This window comes from Erithacus rubecula (assembly GCF_903797595.1).
Source record: "Erithacus rubecula genome assembly, chromosome: 15".
In the NCBI taxonomy this organism is placed as follows: domain Eukaryota; kingdom Metazoa; phylum Chordata; class Aves; order Passeriformes; family Muscicapidae; genus Erithacus; species Erithacus rubecula.
In genome coordinates this window covers 7178687-7190408 of record NC_136667.1, presented here as the reverse complement: position 1 = coordinate 7190408, position 11722 = coordinate 7178687, and the positions used below count along the sequence as shown (strand labels likewise).

The window sequence follows — 11722 nt, the reverse complement described above, 5'->3', positions numbered from 1 at the left end:
TACAGGCTGCTGTGTTTCCAAAGTGAAAATACTGTGGAATAACCCTTGCCACACAACAATTTCTACAAGCTATAAAACCTGACTCTAAATCCATGTGTTGTAAACTTCTTGACTGAAAAAGTGACCTTAAAGACACAAATTCAGCGTTCACATGGGACTTTGGGATTTTAAAAATATTCAATCATATCTTTATCTGACAGTATCGAACTGTACCTTTAACAAGCTCATACTGTTACACATCACTTTTAATTTACATGTGAAAATTTCACAAATAATGTATACAAAGGTAGCCATGTTGTAGTTTTGTTGCCATAGCAACAACAACTTAATATAATTAGTTAACAATGAATCTATCATTGTAGGAGTTACATACAAAGTTAATTTTGTTCTTAAACTGTAAACTATACAAACTAGTTATGGACTGTATTCTATACCTTACCATGCTTCAGTGTTGGTTTAGAAGATAACTAAATGGGCTGAATACATGTATTAAAAATTTTAAACTTTCTCTAACTCTCCTTCAAAATTAAATTCATTAGTTACTAAAGATATCAAAAAAAGCAATAATGAAAACCTTAAAAAGTAATGGTAGAGAAATGAAAATATATGACATGAATTAATGCGTTGTAGCCTAGTAACAATGAGTTGTAGCTCTATTTACATTTGGATTAGGCTATCAACTATTTTTTTTTTTTTTAAAGTTATTACAGTCTTTAACATACAGTATATACTCTAAGGCCTTCAACAGGCACATGGTAAAATCAGGTCAATATCAAACTAAATCCATTCAACAGGAATGGGAAATAAGATTTTCCTCATAAATTTCACCTTTTTTTTTTTTTTTTTTTCAATTCTCACGTCTGTGAAATGTACAAGGGATAAACAAAAGGAGGACTCCAGTTTCTCAGTCGCTGGGTACCCAGCGTGTCCCCAGCGCTGCCAGAGCACACACAGCCAAAAACCACCGGTACAAACTCCCAACTCAAACACGGCTGATTGTGAAATCATGCTCCAAATTACTAAAAACACTGCATTTAACAAAAATAATCTTAATAGTTTTATGAATCCATTTTATTTTAAATCCCTCTTTTATTGTCTGCTTATGTTACAGTTTAGTAGTAGTACTTTTTATTGAAACTACTAACAACCTTGTTTTCGTGAAAATGATCAATTCTCAGCTTTCATTTTCCCTCTGCATGACCCGTTTTATCCAAGTTTCAGCATTTCTTGCATATTGTTTGCATAAGGCTGAGAGAAATGGACAAAGAGAAATAACTTTGGATAAATAAAAAATATAGGTTCATGGAAAGTGGGAAGCTTATAAAAATGTCACTAAAATTATATCGATTTAAACAAACTTACATACATCTCTTGTCAAATAAAGGATGATATTCATGCTTTTATGACATTTGTTTAGAGTCACTAACTAGCTCGGTGACTTTGTAATAGTCTATTTAGGAAATTTATAGTCTGGCGACTGTTTTTTTTTTTTCTTTTCTTTCTTGAACAAAGAAAATTAGAGCAAGTCATTGCACAACTAGTTTAAATAGTGCTACCTCAAAATGGCATTTTTGCCGAGATTGTTTTGAATTTGGTGAAGTTTAGTGCTTCAAGCTTTTCTTTCCTTAAACTCATTTACAAATTAACTCTAAATTTGCCAGCAATATAAAAACTGTTGTGGCACCTAATATAACTACCCTGAACATCCCTCATTGGACCTCTTTAATAAAAAATAATCCTTAAATGCTTTTTTTTTTCAGTGCTTTAAATGTGACATGAAAACAGCTGTATTCTAGGTTTACATTCTATGCACATCTATGCCAGATGTTTAAGTCGATAAATAAAATAGGAGGTTACATCAAAGTTTCAAGATATACAAAAATCCATTTAGCACTGAAAAAAATTCAACCTCCTTGAACTCATAAAGCCATACAAGCTTGAATGCATCCTTTCTGGCTTAAGAAGATCAGCTCTGTTCTTTGTTGAGGCACTGGCACAGGTTGTGCAAAACCCATTTTTGATACACAAATAATTTCAAACAGGAAGTACTCAAATCCACTTTTTCCACTAACAATGTTATGGTTTTGGGAAACAGAAACACAGTGGTGAAAAGAACAGGTATGTGGTCACCAATACAAATGAGAGTCACTGATTTCAGGCCACCCCACCACTTGTGAGCACAGATGGCTGTGGAACATCCATGGACACAAGCGACTGTCAAAACTCAGGGTCCATAAAGGAGCTCTTGGGGGGATGGTTTTTCCCCTTTCTATCAGTTTTCGGTTCAACATCTGCCGAATTGAACAAAAAGATTCCTCAAGGTGTTCTTGAGCTGGGCTCCTCAAAGGTTTGTGCTATGAGTGAGTCTCCAGGGGCAGATGGTCAGAGCCTGCCCTGGGGCATGGCCCATGGGGATACACCTCTAGCAACCTGTCTGTGCTCATACTGCAGGAGAGGGGGCAAGGAAAATCTGACCAAGGCCAAGGAACTGGGAAAAGAGAAGAAAATCTGGTTGTCTGAATTTGGCATTCTACAGGACCACTCTGGGCTTGGGGTGTTCACCCCTCCAGACACTGTGAGCTGGCCTCTTGCTTATTTCTTTTTCTCCTTGCATGGAGTTTGTGGATTTACAGCAGCAAATCCATCTCTCCCGTAATGCCAATGACACTGTAGAGATATGACAGGGATGAATTTGGAGGCATCCTCAACCAAAATGCATTTCTGCAGCCAGATTGTTCAGCAACGCAGCATAACGACAGGCGGGGCTGTCCAGGGTGCACGGGCTGAAATGGTTCTATTCGTGCGTATGAAAAGGAGGTATTGAGAACTAGCCCTTGTTGTGCAGCAAACATTGCTCTTGATCAAGTAGAAGGTGCCAAAATAAATCCACTGACCGACAGGAACTCCATTAAGATGAATGTTTATCTACAGCAGAAAGCTTATGCTGAGCTTTTTGCTGCTTTGTTACTGATGGGTTTGCTTTAAAGGGCCAGAGATCATGGAGGGGGGAAGGGGGGAATCACCCACTTATGGAAAATGGTGATTAAATAAATGGGGCATGCTGACAAAATTTCAACAAGAGACACATACAAGATTTCAGGCCAAAATGTTTCAGCATGCTTGGTGGAGACAAGCCCCAGGGCTCGGTGCTACCCAGCCCGGGCCCTCCCCAGCCACGGCTGGCACCTGCCCCTCTCCAATGCAATGAGCTTTTGCCCAACTGAAGCTGTCTCACTCCACTACCATTTTTTTGTTGTTTGTTTTGACTGCACCATGAGAACAGCGAGAGAGATTGTGCGCCGTTTGCAGCTGAGAATGCACTTCAATGGACAACAGAGCTGCAGAAATCCCTTGATGCTTACCCCTGTCTGAGCAAATTGTTCCTGTGCCCTTACTGAGCCTGGGCTTTTGTGGTTTTTTTTTTCCCAAAGTTTCCAGAATCAGCTCATTGTATTGAAAGAAGAACCCTGAACTGGACTAAAACGATAGCTGTCCTTTCACATCACTTGTACTAAAAATTTGGAGACTATCTGAAGGCAAGTTTTAAATGATAAAAGGAGCATATTTAACATAAGCAACTTTAGCTGACATTAACAGCAAAATCCAGCAAAGGGCAGAACATTCTGTGTCGTGTTTTTCAAGCACATAATTCCTGTTTCCCACAATAACATTTTTAGTAAAAAACAAACAAAACCCCATAAAACCTACAGTATATGAAAACTTAAGACATAACAATAATGAAAAAATGGTATTGAGTATACTTGATAATGATGTACACTTTAAAACAAATCAATAGACTATGATGTAAACAAAACAGTAAGATAACACTTTAAAAACAAGACAAACATTTATCCATCGATAGTATACAGTAAACCAACAGTCCGCTGTGCAGATGCACTTATCATGATGGTAGTCATAAAATGATTAAGTGTGTTAAAGTAATGTGTTATAAAAGTCTATTATAATTTCCTACTTGTATATCTCATATAACAGAGCGCTGTTTGTTAATTGTTTCTATAGTGCTTTTTTTTTTTTTCTTTTTTTTTTTTTTGACATTCCCATTGATCAGTTTTTGGTTAACATGTAGGCTGCAACAGGCTTACTGTAGAGGTGGTAGAGAATGATAGAGGGAAGAGGGGAATATATACAGAAAGGCCATGCGCAGCTTCCCACCAAGAAGTCCTGGTGCTCCATAATTTTACTATTCAGAATTTCAACATGGTCTGCTGCAGGGGAAAGAAAAAAACAACAAAGAAATAGTGAGAAGTTAATACATCTGTATTTTAAAAACCATTCTAATACATTACATCCTCAATGTGTTGCCCAAGAGGTTGTCATTAGTGTGTTGTAGACAGACATTTTATTCCATTAATTTTCTGATGTAGAGAGAAATTGCCAATAACACACTTGGCATCCTCTTAAATCTGCACTTATGACTCTCTCTTTCCCATACACAATGACAGGACAATTAGTGAAAGAGGGAGTGGACAAATAATAGTCTTGATTTTTGGATGGGATGCCAAGTAGAGGGTGGCTAAGGAGAGGGCCAAAGGAATCCCTGATCTGTGTTAGCTCTTGTTTCCTTCAGCCAGCCATGTGAAAGCTGATCCTAGGAGTCACAAGCCAAAGGCAAACTGAGCCCAGAGATAAAACAGACACAGAAACCTGTGCTCAGGGGACCCTCTTCTGGGAGCAAATTGCCTCTTTGTGATGTTGTCATGAAAATCCTCCACTGAAGGACCCAACAACTTATCTCCTGCAGAGCCAGACCAACCAGCCTGGCTACCAGGACTACTTCAACAACAGAGGAAAAGAAAAACATCTGTCAGAGCAGCAACTGTTTCAGTTACCAAAGTCCCACTCAGGGAAAGCCTCCTGAAAAAATGCTGAAAACAATCTCAAAGACTTCAAGATTAAGCTCTTCCAATCAAATGATCTCCTCATTGGGTGGAACAGGCTGATTTACACATGCCATGGAAATGGGTTAACATGCCCAGTGTCATGTCTGTCTGTCATTTGGAACAGCAGTACAGTCTAAGCTGAACATTTTCACTAATGTGGATAAGTTTGGTGTCACCCCTCATGAACAGGGTCCATAGCCACAGTTAGCAGGTCATGTATACATATGGTATTTAATTAAGGTCAGTAGAGATAAGGGCCACCACTAAGAAAGTCGCTTCTGTTGATTGCTGATAGATATCATTACAGAACTGCTTGCCAAATTAATTTCTAGCATTCAAGGACTTGCCTGTATTATGTGACCTAAGGAAGAAATGGGTGCATATCTGCATATACTAAATGGCTGCTTTGAGAAAATCTGGTGACTTCTTGTTGAATTGGCTGAACAGCTCTTTACTCTCTTGGGGTAAAAAAACACAGTCAAAAACTGAAAATACCCAGAGATTTTAGCTCATGAACATCAGCTAAAACTCACAAAGAAGACAATGGAAAAATGACACTGCTGTTATGGCCGTGAAATAGTACTCTGTAAATCCAAGAACAAATTCCTCCATCATTCCCCTCAGAGGAAACTATCATCTTAGGGAAGCTCAGGATCTGCAGGTGGAGTGAAGACTATGTTGCTTATGACATTCATTCTGGTCTTCAACCCACCATGAGCCAGGCCCTCTCTGCAGCTGACCAGCAGAATTCTGCCCAGAGCAAGCCAGCCTTGCAGATGCACAGCAGCTGCTGCTGATCCAACCCTGCTTATCCCAGGAAAGAAAATATGTCACTAACAGCAAAAGAGAAGTTGCACCTTTTCAGCTGACTCATTACCACAGCAGACTTTGCCATCAACACTGCAAATCCCTGAGGCATCTGCAGGCTGCTGGGAGCTGTGCAGAGCAAGAGCAGCATGTAAACAGAGCCATGGGACTGGGGGGATGCACAGGGAGGCTACAAACACCACCACACAGGTACCTGAGACACAGGAAACTCGTTATAAACCATGGGGCTGGTCTGTGCCTGTGCTGCAGCTGCTGAATTCCTGTAGAGTCAGCAGAGCATAAAGCCAGTGGGGTCCCATGAGCTCAGTCCCTCTGCCTGAGCCAGCCCCATGTTTAGCGGATTCAGTGCCCATGTACAAATCAATTCACCATAAAGAGAAAAACCAAAAAGGAACTTACTGTTCTATCGGGAACTTCTACATCTGTGAAACAAACATGCTGCTACTCAGTTCATCTACTGATAACTGGGATATCTACAGCAGAAAAAAAACAAAGAACACAACACATTAAAACATTGCCTTGAGATTGGGCTGTTCATTCTGTCTTCAGTATCATGTTAATAAGTACATCAGTGTCTTATAAAACAGGATCCACTCCCAAGTCTTTATTATGCTACACATTAAGTTCAATGTAGCTGCACCTCTACTGATGCCCTGTGGAGTACCTGGTGATTGTACTGGGATTTTGACTCTATAGACTACAAGCAAAACAGAAATACCCTGAAACTATCTGGCTGAAACAGGACTCACACAGCCACAAAGCAACACTGCACAGGAATTTCTAGTTTCCTCTCATGACCAATACAAGTCTGAGTAAGACCTGCTCTACCTGAAAATAACAACAAAGCACAGAAAAAGACTGGCAATTCCTACTGCGAGCAGTAAAACACTGCCTAGGACTTATGCAGGCAAAACTCCTACTGAAATCCTCATGACCTCACACCATCAAAAGACTAGAGGATGCCCCCAGAGATATTACTGGCATTCAGCATGGCTAACAGCCTCCTACAGAGCAAAATGACACCCCAATTTCTTTGCAATAGCTCTACACCTGAGAGCATGACAAATAAAAATGCTAAAACTAGTCCTGGGGGAAAAAAAAAATTTAAAAAGTGTTTGAAATGTCTCTGGTCTAACTGGAAGAAGTTGTGTCACACCAAACTATCAGGAAGCATCACTAGGACAGGTTGTGCATATACAGTTCAGGACTGGTGCAGAAGCAGCCATCACACTCAGTATCTTCAGAGGAAAGTTTTGGAGAGAATTATGGCTCGGCAGACATGCATGGAATCCTGTACACTTATGGCAGTGCTACAATGGCACATACTGCACATCCAGAGTCATTTCTGTAGGGATGGGTGACATGCCATTGGAATAAAAAAAACTTTACACTTCACAGCCTCACCCCCGACTTTTAGTTTTTTGGTTGGTTGGGGATTTTTTGGTAGTTTTTAGAGTCCAATTTTGTGGTGAGGAGAGGCCACTTTCTGTTTCCACTTCCACTTTCCAGCCCAGAGAGGACATGCCAAAATACCACAGGGAAGGATGCTCAGAGTGGTATTTCTGCTTGAGACTGAAAGCAGAAGTCTTGCACGACTGGGAGATTCAGAGCCGTGTTTGGAGCAGGCGGGGGGAGGAGTGTTTGGAGGAGAGCCTGCGCCCTGCCATCGCCCATCCCTACGCTGCAGCCGGGCTCCTGCCCACCCGCAGCGGCAGGAGGGACAACCTCGGATCCCAGCACACACAGGCACACACAGAGAGGCACACACACACACACACACACACACACACACACACACAGAGACACACACACAGGCACACGCGCACACACACACACACACACACAGGCACACGCACACTTACACACACAGGCACACACAGAGAGGCACACACAGAGAGGCACACACACACGCACACACACACACACACACACACAGGCACACACACACACACAGAGGCGCACACACAGGCACACGCACACACACATAGAGGCACACAAACACAGGCACACACACACGTACACACACACACACACACACACAGAGGCACACACACGCGCACACACATGCACACGCACACAAGCACGCACGTACACAGAGGCACACACACAGACACACACACAGAGGCAAGCACACACAGGCACCTGCGCACACAGGCACACACACAGAGGCACACACACAGGCACATGTGCGCACACACAGAAACACACACAGAGGCACAAACACACACACGTGCACACACATACACACACACACACAGGCACACACACACATGTGCGCACACACACACACACAGGCGCACACACACATACACACAGAGGCACACACAGAGGCACACACACACACACACACACAGAGGCACACACACACACAGGCACACACAGGCACACACACACACAGGCACACACACACAGGCACACACACACAGGCACACACACACACAGGCACACGCACACGCACACAGAGGCACACACACACAGGCACACGCACACGCACACAGAGGCACACACACACAGGCACACACACACACACACACAGAGGCACACACACTCAGGCACACACACACAGGTACACACACACACAGGCACACACACACACACAGGCACACGCACACACACACAGAGGCACACACACAGAGGCACACACACACAGGCACACACACACACAGGCATACACACACACAGGCATACACACACAGGCACACACACACACAGGCACACACACACACACACACAGGCACACACGCACACACACACAGAGGCACACACACACACAGGCGCACACACACACGCACACAGGCACACACGCACACACACACACACACACAGAGGCGCACACACACATACACACACACACACACACACACACACACACACACGCGCACACACACACACACACACACACACACACTCAGGCACACGCTGCCTCTGCGCCCCAGCCTGCGCCACGCCGGGCGGGACGGCGCTCGACCCCGCACGGGATCCAGCCCTCGCCCGGTCCTCGAGATCTGAACACGTGAAAGAAAGCCATTGAAAGGGCCAAACCTGATTGGCGGTAGCTGTTGCAGCGAAGGGGACGCTGGTGGCAGGAGTTGTTGCTGCAGACACAGTGGTGGGCGTAGCACCGTGCATCATGGGCACTTTCGGAAGGGAACCATGGAAGCGACATACAGGAGGGTGGAGCGTATATATATTTTGTTTGTTTGGTTGGTTTTATGTAACCATGGCAACATGTGGTGGATTTGGGGGCGTGGCAGGAATCACAGCAACAAGCCATGTGACATCGTCATGAAGGACACATCGGGGCGCAGCATGCAATCACAGTGCAAAGCAAGACAGCGTTGGGAAAAAAAATAAACAAGAGAGAAGGGGAAAAGCCAATTACAATTATAATTAAGGAAAAAACCAAAACATTCTCAACACTTAGTACATTTATAAGCAGAACAATGATGTATTAGACTCCGAGGGCCAAATTTCCAAAGGGGGGAGAGGATGGGTGTGCTAGCAAAAGCCCACGTCAGCTCGCACCCGTGGGGAGTTAGACACAGCCAGTGCACGTTCCTTTGGGTGGGGACATTTTGGCAAGCGCACCCTCCCGCCCGCCTGGGAAAGCTTGTCCCCTTCCCTCCCCACCCCGTCCCCGCCAGCAACCAGAGGTACATGATGCACTTTGCAGCGGCTGCCGCAGCCCTTTGGCCAGGTTTTCTCGCCTCTCTCTAGCAGGGACAATGTTCCGGCACGGGACAGAGCTGGAGGCACGGCAAACGAGCGGCTGGCACACTGAGCTCTCTCCGTACAAACTCAACATGCTTCCTTCCCACCCTCCTTCTACAGGATTGGCAAAACTCCCCTCTTGAAGGGTGGGGGTGGGGGGATGGAGAGGGGAAGGGACAGAGAGGGGAAAAATACACGAATGCACCTGAACAGCTACAATTTGCAGGAAGAGCATCCAAAAGGACAACATGGCAGCAGGGAGCTCGGGAGCCTCCTGAAGCTGCACGTCCCGCAGAGCACAGTGCTGGGAGGGATGCTCTGGGTATCCCCCAAACCCAGGGGGTTTGGGGGGCCAAGGAGCCCACAGGAAGGCCCAGCCATCCCCACAAACATGCGGTGGGGAGGCAGACCTGCCTTCCCCTGCACCCCAGCAGGGAAGGAGCATGTGCCTGTGGCTGGGCACGCTCCAGCCACGAGATGTTGGAACGTGTGGCTTGGGGTTTCCTACAGGCAGAGGTGGATTTGAGGGACTCAGCTCCTCGTCATGCAAGCAATGTGTCCTCCCTGTACTACAGGGAACAGGCAGGTTCAAGAGCAGAGTGTTTAGCCATTCATGCCAGAGTTTCCAGACCTGCTCTTGGAAAGGCCTGCACCCCCTCCAGGGCTGCTCCTCTCTCCCTCTGGCTAAAGCAGGCACACACCTGGATGCTGGTAGTCTTGCATAAAGCAGGCACACACCTGGATGTTGGTAGTCTTGCATAACCTTGGCCAGAGGATGAAAGCTCAGCTTTCACCCACCCTGCTGTGCCTAGCAGCTGTAGACAGAGGGGAAGGTCCTCAAAGGCCCGCAGAGGTTTCATCAAGACCCAGATGCTGAGCCTGAACAGAGTGGATCCCTGCAGCACTAACGAGCATGTACTCACTGCCTCCCTGCACCCCACGTGCACCTGCAGTGGCACCTCCCCATGACCTCCTGCACCTGCACACCTAACACTGCCCTACAGAGATGACTCCCCAGCCAGTCCATGAGCCAAACCCTGCTTCTCTCACTGTACAAGCAGCACCCTGCTCTGGCAGAGGGGCTGACCCCAGATGTGCTCCTCCTCAGCACCTTTGTTGAACCAGTCTCTATAATATCCTCAGAAGGACAACTAAATCCAAACTTAAGTCCACCTCTTGCTCAATACAAAATAAAACAAAAATAAGCCAACAGGATCCTCCCACTTCTATTTCCTTGTGTCAAATGACTTAAATGGGTTGTAAAGACATTTAAGTGACAGATTCTTGTCTCTGAAGTGGAATTAAATAGGGGTGGGAACACATCACCTTGGATTCTCTTATTGTAAGTCACATGAAACACTGCACTGCACAGAAATTAAAAGGGATACAACCATTTAAGCCTCAAAGAAGACAGCAGATAGACATTCACACCACTCAGCCACCCAGGTTCTCACTGATGCATACTAACTTGCAGTCTCTTTCAGATTAGGAAAAGTTGAGAAGTTTGTGTAGAAAAACCTACCAACGCTTGCAGTGGGTGTCATGCACAGAACTGACCCTGCACACCATGCATTGAAGCGTGGAAAGATGAACAAAAGGGATATTTCATTAGTGAAGCTTCAGTGTTAGATATCACTTTAACTAAAAAGCAGGTATTCTCTTTGCAGCATTCAGTATTTAAGCACATGCAATCAGATTCTGCATATTGGTACATCAATAGTTTAAACTCAGTTTTAAGAGATCATAGCAAACCAAATTAATTCTTTAATTCTTGGGTAGTAGAGAATAAACTCCTCCCACATTGGTATTAAATGATATGATTGATCCCAGAAATCAAGGTTGTTAGGGATTTTTTGGGTTTTGGGTATGCTGATTTCTTTCTGATTGTGTCAACAGAGAACAAATTGCCCCTAGAAGAATGTCACACTCATGTTAAAATTGACTTTCCAAAAGCAATTTACTCCCGCAAGCAGGGACTGTGACTCAAAGTTTCTAGTTTAAGCTAAAGGAGGCACTTATTTTTCTGGACTTGAAAAAATTGCAGTGGTGATGCCATTTCAGCCTGACTCCCCCCTGCCATGGCAACCCACGATGCTGATCTCTCAACAACTGAACAGGAGATGCTAAGAAAAGCAACAGCTGCCTTCCCCTCGCCACAGTGAGAGCTGTGCTGTGCCACCTCCCTGCTTTGCCTTCCTGAGCAGTGCCAAGGCCAAGCCCAGAGCTGCAGTCTGATGTAGAACATAAATCCATCACAGACCCATCCCCTGACTGGAAATTTG

The 11722-nt window shown here is 44.8% G+C and overlaps 1 protein-coding gene across 17 annotated transcripts in view; it reads right to left on the bottom strand.

The window, feature by feature from the left end:
- Positions 1 to 1111: 1111 nt before the first annotated feature.
- MBNL3 (muscleblind like splicing regulator 3) overlaps positions 1112 to 11722 on the bottom strand; it is an 89612-nt gene continuing 79001 nt past the window's right edge. For 8 of the 17 annotated variants that reach the window (XM_079318920.1, XM_079318923.1, XM_079318916.1 and 5 more), the window contains 3 exons: positions 8772 to 8866; positions 6129 to 6202; positions 1112 to 4226 (listed from right to left, as the gene is read on the bottom strand). In XM_079318920.1, coding sequence (XP_079175046.1) covers positions 6146 to 6202; positions 8772 to 8866 — 152 coding nt within the window. In that variant the 3' untranslated portion in view covers positions 1112 to 4226; positions 6129 to 6145. Of the gene's footprint in view, positions 4227 to 6128; positions 6203 to 8771; positions 8867 to 9377; positions 10999 to 11722 lie in introns of those variants that run through there. The other 9 variants (XR_013776002.1, XR_013776003.1, XR_013776004.1 and 6 more) reach the window with 5 other exon arrangements.